The sequence below is a fragment of the Ursus americanus genome, chromosome 7 (assembly GCF_024610735.1).
Source record: "Ursus americanus isolate L20-20 chromosome 7, mUrsAme1.1.p, whole genome shotgun sequence".
Classification (NCBI taxonomy): domain Eukaryota; kingdom Metazoa; phylum Chordata; class Mammalia; order Carnivora; family Ursidae; genus Ursus; species Ursus americanus.
In genome coordinates, this window is record NC_142133.1 from 60,615,579 (window position 1) to 60,638,843 (window position 23,265).

Sequence of the window (23,265 nt, forward strand, 5' to 3'; positions counted from 1 at the left end):
ATTACTGTAATTATTAGTTGCCAAAGAAGTTAGAGGAGGACTTTAGGAAAGGTTCATAGTCTCTGTGACTCAGTTCTTAACACTGTGGCTTCATTATTTTATTTGAACTGCATTCCCAGGGCATCACACATCCATATTCAATTCTAAATATAAAAATGCATTATTAAATTTAACTGGTATAGTTTTCATTAATGCAAATAATGAAAAGGGGCCTTTATCTGGAATATACCCAATAGGCATGCAACCTTGTATGTAAAGTTATCTCTTCCCTCAAATATCACCCACTGAATTTCCCAAAGGTAGGGATGGGATTATATTTTTTATTTCTTTTGCATATGCCATAGCTCTTTTACATTGCTATGTTCTCCAATAATCTATGTGTGTTTGAGAAAAAATATTTTCATTTATAAAGGAAGACTATCAGTCAGGAAATGTTAACAGATTTCCTTAATACTACACAATCAACACAAACAGACTCTGTGTGCGTGCAGGTTAGACACAGCTGGAAAGGTACTTCACGTCTCCTAATACCTGTCACTTATGCCAACGGTATCTAAGCCTCTAGCCTTCCTACCACTCCAGCCTCTATTTGCTCCTATTGCTCCAAAGTGCTTACCACCTAGTAGCTGGTCTTATAAAGATTTGCTGCATGAAATATGACAATTTCCATATAACAAAATACTCTGAACTTATTTGTAATGGAACTTCACTTTTGACAAATTCTTTTTCAGTAAAAATACATTAAACCGTGGCAGGGATATCAAGCGTTACATCGAATACCATGTGCGAGTCCTAAGGCTCTCTGCACCACTTCCTTAAATGATGTTATATCTCTCTCCCAACAACTGGACTGTGTGTCACACTTGTATGCCTTAGAGAGACACTGGAACGCCTGAGGACAGAAAAAGAACAATGTTCAGAAAAACAAGTAGAATTCGCATTTCAAACTCTGTTTCCTGGAAGTCATGTGGAACTAATTCCAACTTGAAAGACGAGCATCTGTGTTATGCAGCACGGTCTTTATTATTCTCATCAAAGAAGGGGTACAGATGCACACCCAACAGCAACAAGCAATTAAAAGCAATCAGATGGATTTATCTGGACAGAGATACTTCCCTCCAAACAGAAAAAGAGAGATGCCAGATTTGAAAATCTAGAAGAAGGGCACACACCTTTCCTCAGCATCTGTAGCCATCAGCTTACAAGCCCGGTTTAGAGAAAGAGGCATGAACTTGGCGACACCTACAGAATTACCGACAGGCGTGATACTCACAAAAGTTTAAAACACTCTTTCACGGCCCCATCCTCGCAGATTCTTGAGGGAGAAGTCACAGATCAGAGAATTCCGACGACCCGATTCCAGATATACAAGAGCACGTAATTCAAGAAGAAATGGAAGGACAGAAAGTGGGAGTGTGTGGTGCGTGCGTGTGCATATGTGTTCTCTGGGCTGACAAGCTGGGCGGACTGAGGGAGGAGAGGTGGCCAGGAATCCCACAGACTAGCTGTACTGCAGCGAATTCCAAACTCGCTCAAGGAGTACATTTGATTTGTTGTGGACGTTTTGAAAAAAACAGAAAACAATTATTTTAGCCTTGGAAACTCTGGGGGCTCCTCTGAGTTCTAAGATAAGAGGCCAAAGGCATAACTTGGGTGTAACTGGTGTTCTAATGCACTTCCGAGAAAGGGACAGGGTAACCTCTGTAAAGCATTTAAAAGCTCTCCTCCAATGTTCTTATCTAGCGCCTTTTTTTTTTTTCCTTCCATGGCCCCTATCTCAGATCTAAACCTTCTTTTGTCCCTGGACCCCATCTACCTGAGTCTTTAGCAAGGAGCCTGAAGAAAGGGCTGAGGGTAAATAATGTGAACAGCGGCTTGCTGCAACCCTGGGTTGCGGAAAGAGGCAGGAGACCCTTTTGCAGGAAATAGAGAAAAATTATGCAAGAAAAATTCATGGAAAGAAAAAAGAAAATGAACGCTTACAAGTCTTAACCTGCCCGCAATTCAAAGTGCTTATGGTAAAGATTCTGAATCCAAATGGAAAACCTGAGCTTATCAATCTTCCCTTTCAAGCTATTTAACTCTTCCTCCAAACATCAAGGAAGCAGATCCACTACACATAATTCAAACAAAAGGCAAGCACCCAGGAGGACTGAAAGAGGACTTACCTTTTCATTTTCATCAGGCTTTTCACTCTGCCCATTTCCATACACTTCAGCATACAGCCTCCAGATTTCTCCATCATTCGTCACTCTTGAAGTCACTCTGCCAAGTAACTCCTGCAGCTTTCCTTTGAGGCCAGTTGCAACATCCCCACTTCGATCAGTCATCCCATCCACTACTGCCCTGACCAGAATTTTAAGGACCTTAAAAAATCCACAGAACAAACTGGTAAGCTACAAACATCAAGTAACAAAAAATAAAGGGCTCCCATCACCATCATCAATGACAGTGATGGTGAAAAACCTTGAGACCTGATGGAACATCACCTTTACATTTTTTAAAAATAAACATCAAGTCATCTGTGAAGAGAGACATTTTGACTTCTTCTTTGCTGATTTGGATACCTTTGATCCCGTTTTGTTGTCTGATTGCTGTTGCAAGGACTTCTAGTACTATGTTGAATAATAGTGGCGAGAGTGGGCATCCATGTTGTGTTCCTGATCTTAAGGGAAAGGCTTCCAGCTTTTCCCCATTGAGAATGATATCTGCTGTAGGCTTTTCATAGATGGTTTTCATGAAATTGAGGAATGTACCCTCTATCCCTACACTCTGAAGTGTTTTAATCAGAAAAGGATGGTGTATTTTGTCAAATGCTTTTTCTGCATCTATTGAGAGGATCATATGGTTCTTGACTCTTTTCTTGTTGATATAATCTATCACACTGATCGATTTGCGAATGTTGAACCACCCTTGCATCCCAGGGATGAATCCCACTTGGTCATGATGGATAATCCTTTTACTGTACTGTTGGATCCGATTAGCTAGGATCTTGTTGAGAATTTTGGCGTCCATATTCATCAGGGATATCGGTCTGTAATTTTCCTTTTTGATGGGGTCTTTGCCTGGTTTGGGGATCAAGGTAATACTGGCCTCATAGAATGAGTTTGGTAGTTTTCCTTCTGTTTCTATTTTTTGAAACAACTTCAGGAGAATAGGTATTATCTCTTCTTTGAATTTTTGGTAGAATTCCCCAGGGAATCCGTCAGGCCCTGGACTCTTGTTTTTCGGGAGGTTTTTGATCACTGCTTCAATCTCTTTATAATTAATCGGTCTGTTTAAACAATCAATTTCTTCCTGTTTCAGTCTTGGTAGTTTATAGGTTTCCAGGAAAGCATCCATTTCTTCCAGGTTGTTTAATTTATTGGCATAAAGCTGTTGATAAAAGTTTCTAATGATCCTTCCTCTTTCATTGGTGTTGGTTGTGACCTCTCCCTTTTCATTCACAATTTTATTAATTTGGGTCCTTTCTCTATTCTTTTCAATAAATGGTGCTGGGAAAATTGGACAGCTACATGCAAAAGAATGAAACTTGACCACTCTCTCACACCATACACAAAGATAAACTCCAAATGGATGAAAGACCTCGATGTGAGACAGGAATCCATCAAAATCCTAGAGGAGAACATAGGCAGCAACCTCTACGACATCGGCCAATGCAACTTTTTTCATGACACATCTCCAAAGGCAAGAGAAACAAAAGAAAAAATGAACTTGTGGGACTTCATCAAGATAAAAAGCTTCTGCATAGCCAAGGAAACAGTCAAAAAAACTAAGAGGCAGCCCACGGAATGGGAGAAGATATTTGCAAATGACACTACAGATAAAAGACTGGTATCTAAGTTCTACAAAGAACTTCTCAAACTCAATACACAAGAAACAAATAAACAAATCAAAAAATGGGCAGAAGATAGGAACAGACACTTTTCCAATGAAGACATACAAATGGCTAACAGACACATGAAAAAATGTTCAAAATCATTAGCCATCAGGGAAATTCAAATCAAAACCACATTGAGATACCACCTTTTGCCAGTTAGAATGGCAAAAATTGACAAGGCAGAAACAACAAATGTTGGAGAAGATGTGGAGAAAGGGGATCCCTCCTACATTGTTGGTGGGAATGCAAGTTGGTACAGCCACTCTGGAAAACAGTATGGAGGTCCCTTAAAAAGTTAAAAATTGAGCTACCCTATGATCCAGCAATCGCACTACTGGGTATTTACCCCAAAGATACAGATGTAGTAAAGAGAAGGGCTATATGCACCCCAATGTTCATAGCAGCATTGTCTACAATAGCTAAATCGTGCAAGGAGCCGAGATGCCCTTCAACAGACGAATGGATAAAGAAGATGTGGTCCATATATACAAAGGAATATTACTCAGCTATCAAAAAGAACGATTTCTCAACATTTGCTGCAACATGGACGGGACTGGAGGAGATAATGCTAAGTGAAATAAGTCAAGCAGAGAAAGACAATTATCATATGGTTTCACTCATTTATAGAACATAAGAAGTAGGAAGATCGGTAGGAGAAGAAAGGGAAGAAGAAAGGGGGCTAAACAGAGGGGGAATGAACCATGAGAGACTATGGACTCTGGGAAACCAACTGAGGGCTTCAGAGGGGAGGGGGGTGGGGGAATGGGATAGGCTGGTGATGGGTATTAAGGAGGGCACATATTGCATGGTGCACTGGGTGTTATACGCAAGTAATGAATCATGGAACTTTACATCAAAAACTAGGGATGTACTGTATGGTGACTAACATAATAAAAAAAATTATTATTATTATAAAAAAATTAATAAACATCAAGCCATCCTGAACCACTCTCTAGAATCACATGCTGATTCACATGGGCTTCCTTTTAAGGCTCCTTGGAGGCTTCTTCTTTTACAGGCTTGATGCTTCTCTCTTCTCATTCTGAGTGCTATCTCTGAATGATGATTGACACCTGTAGCTTTTAGGAATGTAAGCTCAGACTCATGGCCCTAATTACATACAGCAATAAAAGTGGAGAAGAGAACATTCAATTGTGTTTTTTCTTTCTTGTTTGGACAAGAACCTTATCTCTGCTTGTAAATTCACATTACAACCACATGTGTAGTTTTAATTCTTAAAATAATAAAATTCTTATTACAATCTCACTCAGGGTTTTAAATCTAAAAGTAACAATGCAGAAGAAATTGCATGAATATGCACTACAGTCAAGTGATCATTCTTTAAACATTTCAAGGATTAATACGTTTTAAAAGGGATGGTCTATTAAAATAGTTACTATCAAGTACAAATAAACCATGCTAAATTAGTAAAATACTTTGCTTTCTCTGCAATCTGACAATTGACCCAACATCCCATCCTCTCACTTTACCTATAGGAGGATACGGGGGAGAGAAAACTTTTAGCTTTCTTGCCAATAAAAATGGAGAGTGGGAGCGCAGGTGTTTGAGAGGGGAAAAGTTGGAGAAGAGTGTGTGTGTATTTGGTGGTGTGTGAAGGGAACAGAAACATAAGAGGTTAGGAGGTGGCATGTCTATGTGAACAGGGGCAGGTAGGGTGAAGGGAACTTTAGACAGGAAGATACCAAAGCCTCTACACAATTCATGCTGATGTCACGAGAAGAGAGTGGGACCTTGAACAGGAATGGAAGAATGACAAATGTCTGCATACTCTCTGTTTGTTAAATGGCCAGTTGAATGAGCTTAGAAGAAAGTTCTATAAGGATGAACAGATAATAGAAGTCATTCATGACCATGGCAGATACTGCCTAAAGAGATTCTGCTGGCTAAGAATCAGATTACAGATAGAATCCTGAGGAACACTACACTTAAGGGAAGGTAAACAGGGGTCTATGCATAAGCAACAGGGGTAAACAGGGTCTATGCATAAGAAGGAGTGCTCAGAAAGATGGGATAAAGTGATGTCATGGAAACCAAGGAAGGAGGAAGTAACAAGAAGAGCACAGCTATAAAAGTTTAGGGCTGGCACTCTGGAAAACAGTGTGGAGGTCCCTTAAAAAGTTAAAAATTGAGCTACCCTATGATCCAGCCATTGCACTACTGGGTATTTACCCCAAAGATACAGATGTAGTGAAGAGAAGGGCCATATGCACCCCAATGTTCATAGCAGCAATGTCCACAATAGCTAAATCGTGGAAGGAGCCGAGATGCCCTTCAACAGACGACTGGATTAAGAAGTTGTGGTCCATATATACAATGGAATATTACTCAGCTATCAGAAAGAACGAGTTCTCAACATTTGCTACAACATGGACAGCACTGGAGGAGATAATGCTAAGTGAAATAAGTCAAGCAGAGAAAGACAACTATCATATGATTTCTCTCATCTATGGAACATAAGAACTAGGATGATCGGTAGGGGAAGAAAGGGATAAAGAAAGGGGGGGTATTCAGAAGGGGGAATGAAACATGAGAGACTATGGACTATGAGAAACAAACTGAGGACTTCAGAGGGGAGGGGGGTGGGGGAATGGGATAGACCGGTGATGGGTAGTAAGGAGGGCACGTATTGCATGGTGCACTGGGTGTTATACACAACTAATGAATCATCGAGCCTTACATCGGAAACCAGGGATGTACTGTATGGTGACTAACATAATATAATAAAAAATCATTAAAAAAAAAAAGTTTAGGGCTGGAAGACTCCACTGGATTTAGCAATTACAAAGGGTTAGTGACTGTATCCAGAAAAAAGGCAGAAGAAAGGCAGGAGACATTATGACTTCAGGCGAGAGGCTTACAAAGAGAGAGAAAAACATGAAAACCAAGACAATTACTAACATTATAAAAAACAAAAAGCAAAAAAAGGGCCTAATCATAGCAGCCTGTTAGGCTGTTAACAGTAGACTCTTAATAGAGAACATTCGTTTAACCAAAAAATGTAATGTAAATATCCTGGGAAGATAAGAAACAGAAGTAGCACTTGGGGTGCCTGGGTAGCTCAGTCAGTTCAGCATCCGACTCTTGGTTTTGGCTCAGGTCACGATCACAGGGTCATGAGATCGAGCCCCACATCATCAAGCTCCACGCTTAGCTCTCTCCCTCTCCCTCCCCATCCCCCTCTGCTCCTCTCCACCTCTTGTGCTCTCAAATAAATAAATAAATATAAATAAATAAATAAATAAATAAATAAATAAATAAACAAACAATATCCTTTTAAACAAAGAAAGAGAAGTAGCAGAGGTGTTGATATAAGGGAGTTAAGTCCTTGCTTACTATAATAGTGAACAGATAATACCTAAATTTGGTTAATAAAAGTAGCAGTATATATTTATATTATGAAATATGGAAATGTGCAAATGGCAAAAGAAACACTAAATACTATATACTAAATACTATACACTCCTTTAAGGAACAGGATCTTTAGGACTAGAAAGGGGTAGAACAGGAAATTGCTGTATTTTGTTATAAGCCTTTGACTACTATTTAAGTTGTATATATGTATGTATCATTTTCATAAAATAAAAATTTGTAACTTGTAACTTGTCCAAGTCACACACCTGGGGAAGGTGGAGCTGGATTTGAACCCACAGTCCAGGTCCTGGATCTTGCGCTCAAGCATTCATGTGTTCATTTACGAGGCACAGTTCCTTATTCCTGTTATTTCTTCCTTTCTAATAATAGATTCTTTTATACTGGAAAAATTCCTCATTTATGACATATGTATACTAATGACTGTGATCATTTCATTATCATTTCTTTACCAAATCCTGAATGGATCAAAACCAAACAGGTTTTTGTAGTTTTATTATTATTATTTTTTTTTACTTCCCCAAGACATCAGAGTTAATAAAAAAAAAAAAGGAAAAATAAAATTCCCAAACACAAGCACTACTAACATTGCAGTGATTTTCTTCTAATTTTTTACTATCTGTAAATTTTTAAATATTATGTAAACGGTCTTATCTTCCCCGTTTCACTTAACATTATGTCACAGAATTTTTTCATGTTTTCATATACTGTTTAAAATAGACCATTTTAGGGGCGCCTGGGTGGCACAGCAGTTAGGCGTCTGCCTTCGGCTCAGGGCGTGATCCTGGCGTTATGGGATCGAGCCCCACATCAGGCTCCTCCGCTGTGAGCCTGCTTCTTCCTCTCCCACTCCCCCTGCTTGTGTTCCCTCTCTCGCTGGCTGTCTCTATCTCTGTCGAATAAATAAATAAAATCTTAAAAAAATAAAATAAAATAGACCATTTTAATAGATTCAAAATATTCCACTGGGTTGACAGACTGTAGTCTATTTAACAATTTCCCTGCAGTCAGATAGAGGCTGCTTCCATGTGCTGCCACTGTTGTTATTATTATTATAAATACCACTTCAATGCGTATCTTTGTGCCCAAAGTTTTTTTCTACACTGAAGCTTTCCTTAGGTTAGATTTCCAAAACAGGAGCACCTGGCTGGCTCAGTCAGTGGCGCATGCGACTCTTGATCTCAGGGTTGTGAGTTCGAGCCCCACCTTGGTGTAGAGGTTACTTAAAAAAACAGAAAATTGTAAAAAAAAAAAAAAAAAAAAAAGAATTCCAGAAACAGAATTATGGAATCAAGGGAATAAACATTTTAGGATTCTGGCAGTGAGTCTGATACTTTCTAAAAGGGCTAAATCGAATTAGATGCCTATCAGTAGTATATGAAAATGTGTCATTTCATTGCATAGTATCAGTACTGAGCACATCATTATTTTTTAAATCTTTGATACTTTGTTCTACTAAAGGTATATGCAGCTATTATTTTGAACTTTATTTCTTTTATTATTTAGTGCACTTAAATCTCCTTTCAAATGTTTGCTGAGTAAACATACTTCCTTTTAAAGATACTTAAATGTTTTCTTAATTTGTATTGAACTCATTTGTTTCCAATGTGGAAACAGCTCTACTGTTAATCTTTGTTATGGAAATAACAGAATCCACAAGCTGATGAACTGATCCACTGCTGGCTCCTCCTTCTGAACCCAACAGCACACACACATGGCTTGAGAAAGGAGAGAGTTGATGAACCCGAGGCAGAAGCAGCAAACACATGAGAAACCATGGGAGACAGAAACTGGCTGCGGGCGAAGGGCAGCCAAGAGTGGAAGAGTGCCAGGTGCCAGTCCCCACAGGTGGGCGTGCCATCAGCACGGGACATGGCCACACAGCAGTGCCGGCCCAGGGCAAGCCAGGGACCTGCGGGTGCAGCTGGGCAGAGGCCCCGGCCGCCTGGCTGGCCCTCCACCTGCCAAGGTTAACGTTAGAGGGCTACTCAGGAACACGGGCACAGGAGGAAAGCGGCACCCAGCAGAGAAGAGGGAGGTTTCTTGAAGAGCCAGACCACCTACTGGTGGTGGGAGGGGGCCGTGGTGAAGTGCACCCGAGGGGTTACATTCCCCTAGGGCCCAGACTCTTGTGGAAGGGCACTGCTTCGGCCCTCCCACCAGCATGTATTACCAGTGGAAAGGCAAAATCCCCAGGGTGAGTATGAGCCAATCGAGAAAAAAGAAGACATCAGAGAAGTGCAGCCATAACGAAATAAACAAAATGAACAGCCTACATGAGAAAGATTTAAAGGGTCATGTGGAAGAAAACTTGTTACCTTGCTTTCATAATACATACTCTCAGGAGGAGAGGAAGGAAAACCAAGGTGACAGTGAGACCCCAGGGGTAGCAGCACATATGGGGAAGAAGTCAGAGGGAGGGCTGAGCCTGGAGGGGCTGTCACCAACAGGGGAAAGGTGCCAAGGAGATGAGGAAGCCACAGGTAAGAAGTGCGAAATTCTGGAAGCCCAGTGAAGGAAGCATTTCGAGGAGGAAGGGATCCGTGGTGTTAGACTCTGCCGACAGGCTGAAGAACTTGAGGACTGAAGAATGTGCCCTGGAAGCTCCAGGAGGGACCTTGCCCACAGCGCAGGTCAGTAGACAGGGGGAGCTCACCGGCATGAGCTCCAACGCGGCAGGGAGGAGGGGAAGCGGAGGCCATGGGGGAAGACGCTTCTCCTCCGAGCTACAGAGCCGCAGAGAGATGGGGTGGTGGCTGGGGAGGAAGTGAGTGTGCACAAATTACTCACGCGCACGGCTGGAAGACACAGAGGATGTTCACAAACCAGAGCAACAGATAAACGCATTTGTAGCATTTTCCCATTTGTAAAGGAGCACAAGTTATAGAGGTATATTTTAATCCACAGTGATCCTAAGGGAGGGCCAACTAGCCTTTTTATCTGAAAACTAATCCTAACAGTCTACTCCAAAGACGATTCTTTAGTCTGTGTTTACTTTCCTGGGGTTCAGGACACCCATGTGGTAATCTAATGAGAATTCAGAACCCTCTTTCCAGAATGTGCATATCCACATACACAAGTCTTTTTCACAGTGTTGCAAGCCATACCACAATCTCCTAAAGCCTAACAATGGATCCTTCTTAGAAATCCTACTTTGTGAGAGAGAGAGAGAGAGACCAAGACTCTTCAACTACAGAGTACAAACTGATGGTCACCAGAGGGGAGATGGGGGGAGAGGGGGGAAATAGGTGATGGGGATGGAGGAGGGCACTTGTTGTGATGAGCACTGGGTGCTGTGTGAAGTGCTGAGTCACTATATTGTACACCTGAAACTAATGTAACACTGTATGTTAACTATACTGGACTTAAAACTTAAAAAAAAAAAAAAGAAATCCTAGTTTGTCCACCATGGCATGGGATTTCGGTCTTCTTCTCTCAATATTGCATATGACCGAGTTCTATTTGAAAAGCTTTATTAGTTTTCTATCAACTCCCTCCCTATTCTTACTATCTCCTTTGTCACTTCCAGATGTTCAAACACCTGGCATCATCTGCTAAAGGCAAGGCCTTTACATGATGAGTAGCGGTCTCTCTGGCCTCCTGTTGGTGTAGCTCTGTGCACGTCATCTCTGCCATCACAACCGCTACCACTGAGGTGCTGCTGTGTGTTGGGTCACCGCCCGGCCTTTACCGACCCCACTATTCTCGAAGGCCGTGCTTTCCCCCTGGAAAGGAGCATAACAGTTGTGGTGGGTCAGCTGTGGTGAATCTGCATCCTCCCCAAATTCATATCTAAACAGAACTCACAATGTGATCTTATTTCAAACAGATATAATTTGCAGATACAATTAGTTAAGATGAAGTTTTACCAGGGTTAGGGTTGTTGGAGGAGGAGGAGGAGGAGGAGGAGGAGCCACCAGCATCCAGAGGAAGCCAGGAAAGACTGCTCGCCACAGTCTTCAGAGGAAGCACGGCCTGGCCGACACCTTGATTTCGGACTTCAAGCCTCCAGAACCGAGTGGTGAGAACACACTTCTGTTGTATGAAGACACCAAGTCTGTGGTAACTTGTTAGAGCAGCCGCAGGAGACTAATCCAGGAGTGTCAGGTAGAAAGACCCAGACGACACTGAAATCACTGAGACAGTCTCTCCCCAGGGCACTTACCCGGCTTCTCCTAATCCTCTTCCAGGTTCAGTTCAGGAAGCACTAAATGAATGGCTGTCACATCACAGCCTATCCCTTCTAGGGATGGTGACCTCGGGCACCCCACTCCGATGGCATTCTTTCCCCAAGTGGAGAAGTTTCAAACATCAAATCTCTCAGTTTTCCTTCCTGGGGTATGGCTTTTGTGTCATGACTGAAAATAGTTTCTCCAACCCCAAGCTCATAAAATATATTTGCCATACTTTCTTTTCTTTCAGTGCCTTTATGGTTTTAATTTTTTCAGTGATGATGAAGATGATGATGATGATGAAAGCAGCCACACTTAGAACACCTGTACGTGCCAAGCACTGTTCCAAGCCCTTTCCAGAGATCAACTCATATACTCCTCACAACAGTCCTTGGGAGGCAGATACTATTTTCATCCCCATCTTACGACAGTGAGGCACAAAGTGATTAAGTTCCCCAAGGCCATAAAGCTGGTGACTGCCAGAGGTGGGCTGCAAGCCCGGACCGTCTAAGTCCAGAAACTACGCTCAGATCTACAACGTAATCCTGTCTCTCAAAGCACTCCAATTTAAATATATGGTCCACTTGAATTTATTTTGGTATAAGCAGTGAAGCAGAGCTTTAGTATTTTATCCCAAATGCTTGGCCAACTATTCCGATACATATTGAATATTCTATTTTTACCCTACAGACTTAAAATGTCATCTTTATCATGGACCACATTCTCGTACTTACTTGAGTCTGTTTCTGAATCCTCTGTCCTGTCACATTTCATTCCCGTAGCAGATGTTAACTCTTTATATAATAAGGGTATTATTAGCTTTTTATCTTTCCTATTTGTTACAAATATTCTATCACATACTTTTTAAATGTGGTCACAAAAATTCTTTCAAGTTTTCTTTTATTGCTTTAAAGTTCAAAGATTTGGGAAGTATCCACTTCTATTCCTGATATTTTTTATGAGATGAAACAATATTTTGCATATAGTTAGTCCATTTGGAATTCATTTGATGTATCATAAAATAAACTAAGTATATTTTTTAAGGCTGATGCTTAGAGGGATTTCATTCTCATCAATAGAAACAGGTCTGTAGTTCCTCACAGCCCCCCCAAACCAACGCCATTGCCACAGATGCCCTGCAATGACCTCTTAATCCCTCGCCCACGTGTCTCATTCACTGAGGTGATGCAGAACTTTCGTTCTCTATCCTGAGCCTCCTTCTCACCTCCATCCCGGACCGTGCCTAGGGGAGGCAGCAGCAAAGAATGACTGTGGGGAGCCACCTCCAGCCCCTGAAGAGAGCTCACGTTTCCTCACGTGGAGGAACGGTGATTCCGACGTACATGCTGAAGATTCCCCACAAAGAGAAAGGCCGAACTGTCCCCATCCCTAACACTAACCTTGGAATCCTTGGCCAGGTCTCACCAAAATCTTGGCGGAAAGCACAAGGTGTTGGCCCTTTGAATTCTGGAGGTCTTCAAAGCAGGAAGGAATGGGATTGCCTGAGGGCCAGTTACAAAAACTTCCAGGAGGGCGCCAGGCCAGGAGTGAAGCCATTTTCCGCCTCCTGGCTTGGCGGCCTCCCTGCTCCACTTGGAGCTCTTTACAGAACTTGCTCTGTTTCCTGGCCTGATAACCCTGACCCTTGGCTTCCCCAGACCTCGGTTATCACAGCGAGGTAGGGAGTTTAATATTTGCTTTTTCATTTCTTCAGGGAAAAAAAAAAGAAACGTCTTCGATTGTGGAAAAGGCGTGCCCAGGCTTTCAGGTTAAAAAGACTAGACTTTAGGCTTCAAGTCTTGGCTCTACTACCCCTTGCTCACTCTGAAACATCAGCCTTATTAATTCACCTTGCTGAGCCACAGACTCAGCAATCAAATGGAAATAATACTGACCTTACAGATTTAATTCGTGTAAGATACACCCATCCCCTCCCATCTTTTCCTTCAGGTAACACCTAGCACCACTCGCTCCAGGACTGCAGTGTGGCTGGCAGCCTGCCCCACTGCATGTCAACACCGCCTCCCCTCTCCCAAAGAAGATACCAAATTGAAATCCACACAAAGAACAACATCAATATAAAAGAACACGCAGCGTATGATTCTCTGTATATGACATTTAAGAAAAAGCAAAATTGAATGATGGTGCCAGAATCAGAAAGCAGTTGCCTGGCTTGGGGAGAAAAGGTGGTAGTACAATGGACCAGAGAGGGGTCTAAGAGGACTTCCTGTGATGAAAATGTACCGTATCTGTTTTGGGTGTTGGCTATATAAGAACATAGAATGATCCAAACACATCCAAACACATCAACTAACCCTTAATATCTATACATTTTAATATATGTAAATTATGCCTCAATTTTTAAAAACTTTGTCATATATAGTTCACATACTCACTAATATAATGTAGAAATGTTTTTTTTTTTTAAAGATTTTATTTATTTATTCGACAGAGATAGAGACAGCCAGCGAGAGAGGGAACACAAGCAGGGGGAGTGGGAGAGGAAGTAGCAGGCTCACAGCAGAGGAGCCTGATGTGGGGCTCGATCCCATAACACCAGGATCACGCCCTGAGCCGAAGGCAGACGCTTAACGGCTGTGCCACCCAGGGCCCCTGGTTTTTTTTTTTTTTTTTAACATTAACTTTCTCACAGACTTTAAGACATGACACAAAGGAGAAAAACAGGCATACCTAAATGTGATTCCTGTCTTTGGCTCTCACTAGCTACATGGCTGGTCAAAGTATATAAGCTCCCTATGTTTCACATTCATCCATGGTAAAATGAGAAATATTTAGTATCCAACTGAAAATACTGAATGCCCTATAAAAGATAACCCATGGTAAGTGCCAGAAACCCATGGCAAGCACTTAATGTATGTTAATCCCCTTCCCTTCCTCTTCCATTTATAAATAGCAAATGGGGTGTAATACTGCAATACTTAAATTCTTTTCCTGAAATGATTGCCCTTGTCATCAAAGGAGGAGGAGAAGGCGGAAGGGTGGGGGGAGAAGAAAAAGAAAAAAAGAAAAAAACTAACAAATCAACATTAGAATTTACCCTGAGGAAAGAAGCATGGCTATACACAAGCATTTATCTACAAAGATACTCACGGCATTATTCACAATAGTAAATACCCAGAAAATTGAACAGAGACTACGCAAGAATATGAAATTTTGTTTTATGGTAACTAAAACATGAATATAAATATATGCTATGATAAAAAAGCATTCCTGAGTTTTACTAGTCTATGCATTAGTCAAAATTATGACACAGAAAAAGGAGAGAGTGATACAGATAGTACTCCTTTTATTACAAATACTGAAAAATACAGACTAGTTTGTAGCTAACTTACTCTGTATCTGTAGTAAAAGGAGTATAAATTGACACATGTACACACATATAACAGAAACAATTAAAATGACAATCACATTTATAAAGAAGTAGAAAAAAATAAATTTTTAAAGCAAACTAAAATAGAATGAGGTCAGGTAGTCAAACATAAGAATATCAGAATTTTTTTGAAAGACACCTGTTGCCAAACTTGTAGCGTCAAATTAAGTAAAATTTTTTTAGCCAAGATAAAAATATTCCAGACATCCTACCAATTGTCTTAGTCCACACTAATTGTAATCAAGCATGATGAAAGACAGAAATAATTCCATGAGCTAAATATGACCAAGCCCATCACTAGCCATCAAGACTTTCCTTCCACGATGATTACATCACTGCAGAGCGATTCTCCCCACACCTGCCAGACACTAACCACTGCCATCAGCATTCTAAGATGCTTGTGAGGAGAGCTATTAACAGGGCCTGACACATTCTCTCACTGTGGCTATTTCTCCATTATAAAGTGCTACAGATGATCATTTGGCTTGAGCAAGTTGCTGGTTATCTAGATGTTATGTTCTCAGTAATATTTCTCCAAATTCAAATGTAAAAATTAAGCTAAGAGCCTATTAGGCTCTTAGCAAAAGTGCTATTCAAAGTGCTCTGTTTACAAGCACTATTTCTCACAAGAATGGTTCCTGGGGCTTCTGTGTGTGGCAGTGGGGCTACAGGAGGGAAATCCCAAGGACCCCAAAGCTGTCCTTAATTGTTTCTAAAAACACTGAACTTTTATAGAAACTAATTTCAAACTCACTCAAATACTCATGTGCAGATGAAATACTGTACAAAAGGTATGTTTCATATTTTAAATTTGAGGAACAAAGGAAGAATTACAGGAAAACTAGATTAAATTCCTAGCTGGCTATAAATTGTTTAAAACTTATTTTCATCCCAGTATACTTAACATACAGTGTTACATAGTTTCAGGTGTACATTATAGGGGTTCAACAGCTCCGCATATTACAGTGCTCATCACAGTTAAGTGTTCTTTTAATCCCCTTCCTCTATTTCACCCATCCCTGACACCTCCCCACTGGTAACCATCAGTTTGGTTCTCTGTAGTTAAGAGTCTGTTTTTTTGGTTTGTCTCTTTTTTTTCCTTTGTTCACTTGTTTTGTTTCCTAAATTCCGCATATGAGTGAAAATGATATGGTATTTGTTTTTCTCTGACTGGCTTACTTCACTTAGCATTGTACTCTCTAGGTCCATCCACGTTTTTGCAAATGGCAAGATTTCATTCTTTTTTATGGCTGAATAGTATTCCTGTGTGTGTGTGTGTGTGTGTGTGTGTGTGCACACATGCGTGCACATATGCCACATCTTCTTTACCCATTCATCTATCGATGGGCACTTGGGTTGCTTCCCTAACTTGGCTATTGTAAATAATGCTGCAATAAACATTGCTGTATCTATCCCTTGAATCAGTGTTTTCATATTCTTTGGGGTAAATACCCAGTAGTGCAAAAACTGGATTGCAGGGAAGTTCTATTTTTAACTTTTTGAAGAACCTCCATACTGTTTTCCAGAGTGGCTGTACCAGTTTGCATTCCCACCGACTGTGCACGATGGTTCTTTCTTCTCTGAATCCTTGCCAACACTTGTTTAGCTGGCCATAAGTTTAAACTAAATCCTAGTAATTTTCTCTAGAAAACCAAAAAATTGTCACATAAGTTCAGGATTAGAATTTTAAATGGGAATCAAAACATGATATTTCCATGGGTAGAAATTTCTCATGACTAGATTCGCTGGAAGGAGTGAAAAGCTCCATGAACACCAAAATACATTTGAAAATTTTAAGATAAAAGTTCAATCAAAGCATCCCAATTCACATTAGAAGTTTTGGGTTTTTAAGACTTTTTTTTCCCTTTTCTGAAAAATGCTCGAAATGCACCTCTTTGTATTAGAACTAAGGTTGGATAAACTGAAAGAAAAAAGTAATCCTTTGTTAGAGAATCATTCTTTACATTAATTAAGCTTCGCTTCCTCTCTAGCTCTTCATTAAAAACTTAAGAAAAATACATTTTTACTTCAAAATGAATTGTATTGACTGAGAATTGCCCAGAATTCCCTAGAATAAAAACTATTGTGTGAGTCTCTCTGTTCTTTCTCAGGGAAGGCTACTGAAAGATTTCTAAGCATGTGTTCTTACAATTCCAATGAACTGGATTCAGTATACAACATGCCGAATCAACAACTGAAAGTTTTATCTTTAGAATCAACTAAACACAGGTTATTTTTGCCAGAGTTTTCTCCTTGATATCTGCCACTGCGACTACCGATATATTATTCTAAATATCACCTCTCTTCCCATGCAGTTACAGATACTCAAATACAGCAGTATTATTCTAGACATGTGTAAGAATTTTTTCCACCCTGAGAGAGAAGGAGACTCCTAAACTGGGAACAGTAGGGACAGGAAGAAAACTTAAGTAAGATTCTCAATACATTTCCAGCTAATTTAATTACAAGAGACTGGAATGGTCAAGGCTGAACCTATTTTACTCTAAATCATCATCTTCAGTAAAGCAACTGTTCCATTTGTCTTGCTTTTCTTTTGGAATACAGGTCTTTCAGGTACGAGATATCTGGATGATCTGGCATACTTGATAGACCTAAGTCAACTGAAATCAGCAATATCTTGGTGACTTTATAACTCTATATGATGTGGAAATAACAGCTTTTCAGAACAATCTTTGAAGAGTTATTTTGACAGCATTAGTTTCCTTAAAACACAGGGGAAGATACATACATATGTTTCAGAGTCCAAAATAGCTTATGAATGTCCAAATCTATCCAGAAAGCCATTGTGAGAACTGAGTTAATACACGTCAAGTGCTTACAATAGTGTCTGGCACACAGCAAGCCCTCAATAAATGTTAGTTATTATGACTACCACGCCCCACTTTGACCTGCTTTATGTGCCCTGAGAAGCACGGGAGAATAAGTAGAGATAAAAAAGAAAAGACGCGCCCCCCCCTTGATGCTCATGTACCATAACCAGCCAAGTCCATCTCTCATGGAAGAGGGCCCCACACCTAGCCAGGTGGGGTCCTTATATAAAAACAACTCCAAGGGTGCCAACCATAGAAGGATGATCAGGATTTTCTCACGAAAATCCAAAAAGCCAGTCTGGTAAGTCAATTATTACTAATCCTTAGCAGATTTGAAGGACAGCCGTGAGTTAAAATAGGGATTCGGAGGGGAAATCCCACGCCCATCAGAAAGAAAAGCAGATCAGTTAGAAACCGGGGACACAAGATAGAAGATTAATGGGAGCAGACTGACCAAGGAGCCAATTCTAAGACACTTCAGGCGGACATGACATCCCCAGCAGCAACACTAGCAGGATGACAACTTGGGAGAATCAATCCTTCTAGTCTTATCAGGCACAAGGGGGGCTTCACACTCCTTTCTGATGCACGTGTGCTTTATTCAGCCGAGCCTACAGGCCTTTTCTAGGGTCCCTTCCTGCTCTGATGGTTTGTAATTCTAAAGAATGCTGGAATTGAGCCAGCGGTGGTGTCTAAATGAGGGGTGCTGGATTTTAATGTTTTATGCACATTTTTAAAATGTGAAAAAGAACCCAGAATTTATTTCAAGTATAAAATGGAATAAACTACCAATATAAACTATTTACTTTCTTCCTGAGACTTTAGGAACAGGCTTCAGAATGCTTTCTAGTAAAAAAGGATCTTTTTAAAAATTACAGTTGAAGTAAACAGGAGATAAGCACTTTGGAATCTCTAACCCATCCTCAGTGGTTTGGTAACATACCAAGATCTGTTCAGAGCCTCATCAGTACCCTTTGTCCACAGGCCAAGTATAAAGGAGAAAGAACTGCCCCCACAGAGAATTTCAGCTCTGTTTACAGGACTGGCAGGAAACACGCAAATAGATTTGCTAGGGCTCCTCTCTTTTCTAGGATGTAAAATTCGACTATGCCTCCATTCACATTTTACTTGATCGTTATGCTATAGAATTCAAGGCCCTTCTTTCTATAATGAAAGATCAATGTATAATATTTAGAAAGGACAGAAGAGTAAAAGAAAAGGAAAGCTGATTCGAAGTGGTCAACGTATGTCCTGGAAGTAGGTATTATCTTTCTATTCGAAGCCAAAGATCTTTCAAGTGAATGGCCGAGAACCTGAGCCTTGAAGTAATGTGACCAGTCACATGGCTGAGCTTCCAAGACTATGCATACAGGTTGAGGGCTGGGGCTATATGACAGGGCCCAAATAAGGTAAATTCTGGAACAGCTGGAGTACAGATAATAGGATATAAAAACATTAAGGTATTATCATATATTAGATGTTATTTTTGTTTTTTCATAATTTCAACTACATCATTTTAAATAACATGTGCTGATTAATGCAAATAAAGTGTTATATTTTCAAGCCCCCTAAGTTTGTAACCCATAGGCTTCTGCACAGCCTTGTCTTTGAACAATCTTCAACCACAGTTCAACCACAAGATGACAAACACAATGGCTTCAAGCCTCCCATACTTTCTGAAAGGATCTAATACTTTTTGTATGGTGTTAAACTTAACCATTCTGATGTCATCTCACCAAGAGGACCATGTCACTAAACACTGAAAAGAAAATGTTAGTCTTCATTTCTATATTGTTCCAAACATCTGAAAGTATGAAGTAAATGCTTGTTCAGTGAGTGAATAAATGAGTATGGGACTTACTCCAGCTATTACATTGAGATAACCAAAGCAATAAATCACACAAATATCATTCTATTTCGTTTCTGCAAGCTGAAAGTATGTACATAAACCACATATCAAATATTCCTAACTGAGTCACAATAACATTCAGTCTATGACTGCACTAACATATCTGACATTGGAATGCCAGAATATGTAATGAAGAATATTCAACTAGAGAAAAAAATGCCCGTTCTATATATCACATGTGCTTAACAAAATTTTCCTGTGTGTAGTCAAGGAAACAGTTTATATCACTCAGATGATTCTGGTCACCAGTGTGTGTGCATGCATGCACACGTACACACATGCGTGCAGGGCTGGGGGATTCCCCACACTACCAACTCAATTCTGACACTATTTACTGAGAGAGAGCATCAGACCCCACAGACTGAGGCCTCAGTCCTATAACACTGCCAGTTCCTCTTCCTCCCCACTCCAGATGCCAGTTACAAGTCCAGGTTATCACTTGTGCTTTATAGATTGTAGGTTCTAAACCCCACCCTTTGGGTCTGATTAAGTTGCTAGAGCAGTAAATTCACAGAACTCCAAGTTCATTTGACTTACTAGATCACTGGTTTATTATGAAAAGACGTAACTCAGGAACAGCCAGATAGAAGAGGCGCATAAGGCAAAGTATATGGGAAAGGACATGGTGCTTCCATGCTCTCTTGGGGTGAGCATTCTCCCTGCACCTCCATGTGTTCATCAACCCAGAAGCTCTTCAAACCCTATTGGGTTTTCAAGGAAGCTCAACTACATAGACATGACATTAAATCACCGGCCACTGGTGATGGAGTTCAATCTCTAGACCCTCTCCCTTCCCAGAAGGTCATGGGGGGAGAGGAGTGGAGGTTATGGGAATCAAAGTTCCAACCCTCTAATCACATGGTTGACTCCCTGGCAACCATCCCCATCCTTAGGTGCTTTCCAAAAATCACCCCATTAACACAATAAAAGACACCTTTACAGTTGTCTTCGCTTAGGAAATTCTGAAGGTTTTTGGAGCCCTGTGCCAGAAACCAGAATCAAAACCAAATGCATATTTAGTCAATATCACAATCATATAATCAAGCATTAACATCAATCACAAGTTGAAAAAACAAAATATGAATATCTTACCTGAACATCTTTGTATTTGTCTCGTAAGTCCAAGAGCCGGTGATAAGCTTTAATGGCTTCTGAAAATTCCCCAACATCAGTGCTAGTGAGAATGTAGTTTTCCCAGATCTGCCAATGTTCATAGTTGCACTTGAGGGCTTCTTGTAAAGTTCTAAAAGCTTTTACTCTATTGAAGGTCAGATTTTAAAGAGAATAATAATGAATAGTCATAGCTAAAGAAACCATAGCTTCAGGTATAAAATACTAATATGAACTTCCTGCCAGTCCTTAGTCATTCATGTTAATAAATAGAATTTGAGACCCAAGCAACCCCAGACCACCTCAAATTTCCCTACAAATTTTTTTAAGATTTAAAAGGAGCTTATATGAGACTGATGAATCACTGAACTCTACCTTTGAAACTAATAATACACTATATGCTAAGTAATTGAATTTAAATTAAAAATTAGTAAATTAAATTTAAAAAATAATAATTTTAAAGGTGTAAGAAATTGCAAAAAACAGGTAGTAATGAAACAAGGACAGGGATATATAAATAAAAACCAACTGGAAATTTTGGAATTGAAAGAGGCATTTAAACAAATAAAACCTTAATAGGAGACAAAAAATTATGGGGCGCCTGGGTGGCACAGCGGTTAAGCGTCTGCCTTCAGCTCAGGGCGTGATCCCGGCGTTACGGGATCGAGCCCCACATCAGGCTCTTCAGCTATGAGCCTGCTTCTTTCTCTCCCACTCCCCCTGCTTGTGTTCCCTCTCTCGCTGGCTGTCTCTAACTCTGTTGAATAAATAAATAAAATCTTTAAAAAAAAAAAATTAGACTGCACGCAAGGAGAGAACTGATAAACTAGAAAGCAATAGTGAGAAATCCACAGGGAATTCAGATTCAAAATTAAAGAGTAACAAAGAGAGGAAAGTATGAGAGGTAAAGCTCAAACATACATTTGATAGACATGCCACAGTAAACAGATGCAGAAAATGTCAGGACAAGGTATTTGAAAAGAAAAGCTGAGCATTTCCCACAACTGAACAAAGAGCTAAATTCTATGATCAAAAGTATATTTTTGTATCAAATATTATAAATAAGATAAACCAACACCTAGGTATATTGTATGAAATTGCAAAACATAAAGATAATCCTAAAACCTACAAAAGAATGACAATGAGAATAGCAGATACTTCATTAGCAACAAAAGATACAGAAGACAACAGAACAGTACATGTAAAGCACTGCATGAAAATAACTATCACACCTAAAATTTTATAACCAGCTAAACTTCCCACTCAAGAGTAAATGTGAAGTCAAACACTTTCAGAAGACTAAGAAAGTTTGCCAACTATTGAAGGACCCTCCTCTCTCGCAAAAATAAAAGGGAATTCAGACAGAAAGAAAGGGATACAATAAGTGATCAATGGTGAGAACAGAAATTGATGAAATACATCATTACATTTAACTAAATACTGAGAACAAAAATTACTAGTTGTTTGTGTAAAAAAAAAAAAGTAGACCATATTCTCTGAAATTAAGTAAGAAATCAACAGTAAATAGCCAAAAAAAGAGAGAAAAATATGCCTGGAAAGTTAAAGATGCATTATTTAAAAAAAAAAAAAAAGGAAATCACAGTGAGAGAAAAAGAGACTCATCTTAGGAAATACAAAATATTTAGAACTCAATGAAAATACCATATGTCACCATCTGCAAGATATAGCTGAAGCAGTATTTATAGAGGGAAATCTGTGATCTTAAATGCATTTATTACAAAAAAATGACAATAAATTAGTGAAAAAATTCAACTTAACACTGTAGAAAAATACCAAATAAAATTAAGAAAGAAGAAAATAATAGATTAAATATAAAGAAAGAATAGAAATGATTAACAAAACCAAAAGCTGGCTCTTTGAAAATAAATGAAACAGACAAATGTGTAACTAAATTTCATTTAGAATAAAAGAAAATGGCACAAATAAGATCAGTAATTTTTTTTAAATCATAAGAGAATGCTATGAACAAATTATACAAATGAGCTAAAGAAATAGAAAGCGAAATAAATCAAGTAAAATTAAAACAAAGCCAGGCAGTTTTACAGAAAATGTACACCAAACCATCAAGGAATGCTTGTCTTATACAGGCCACTTCAGAAAAAAAGACTATTAAAAACTTAACACCAACAAGGAAATCAACAGAACTACATGTCACCTTTTCTATAAGTTAAAAATCTCAGCAAACAAAAAGACGCTTAATGTTTTACTCCCCTGTCTGGATAAGATTATAGCTCCTTTAAGGATCATATATATTTTACTAGACAATTACAGTAACCTTCTTCAAATGTATGCTATCAGTCTCCTTTTCCAAAGCCATTTTGAGTTTGTTAATTTACAACTACAAGGTCTACCTCCGTTTCCTTGCTGGGCCCCACAGTGTTTCAACAAGGAAGCTCCTCCTCCATGACTTTAAGGCAAATTTTGGAGGGGATAATAGAGATTGTTTTGGTCATTCCAGCCCATTGCTCTGAGAATCACTCCCTGAAGCATTTAATCAATTTCTAATATACCTATGGTACCAATCACAATAACATCCTTATAATGAAGTCCTTTTTGTCTTC

At 39.6% G+C, this 23,265-nt stretch overlaps 1 protein-coding gene across 2 annotated transcripts in view; it reads right to left on the reverse strand.

The window, feature by feature from the left end:
* The window catches only part of TTC27 (tetratricopeptide repeat domain 27), a 174,465-nt gene that overhangs the window by 7,972 nt on the left and 143,228 nt on the right, over positions 1-23,265 (reverse strand). For both annotated transcript variants that reach the window (XM_087863743.1, XM_045809106.2), the window contains 3 exons: positions 20,666-20,831; positions 2,169-2,366; positions 781-892 (listed from right to left, as the gene is read on the reverse strand). In XM_087863743.1, the coding sequence (XP_087719869.1) occupies positions 781-892; positions 2,169-2,366; positions 20,666-20,831 (476 nt within the window). The remainder of the gene's footprint in view (positions 1-780; positions 893-2,168; positions 2,367-20,665; positions 20,832-23,265) is intronic.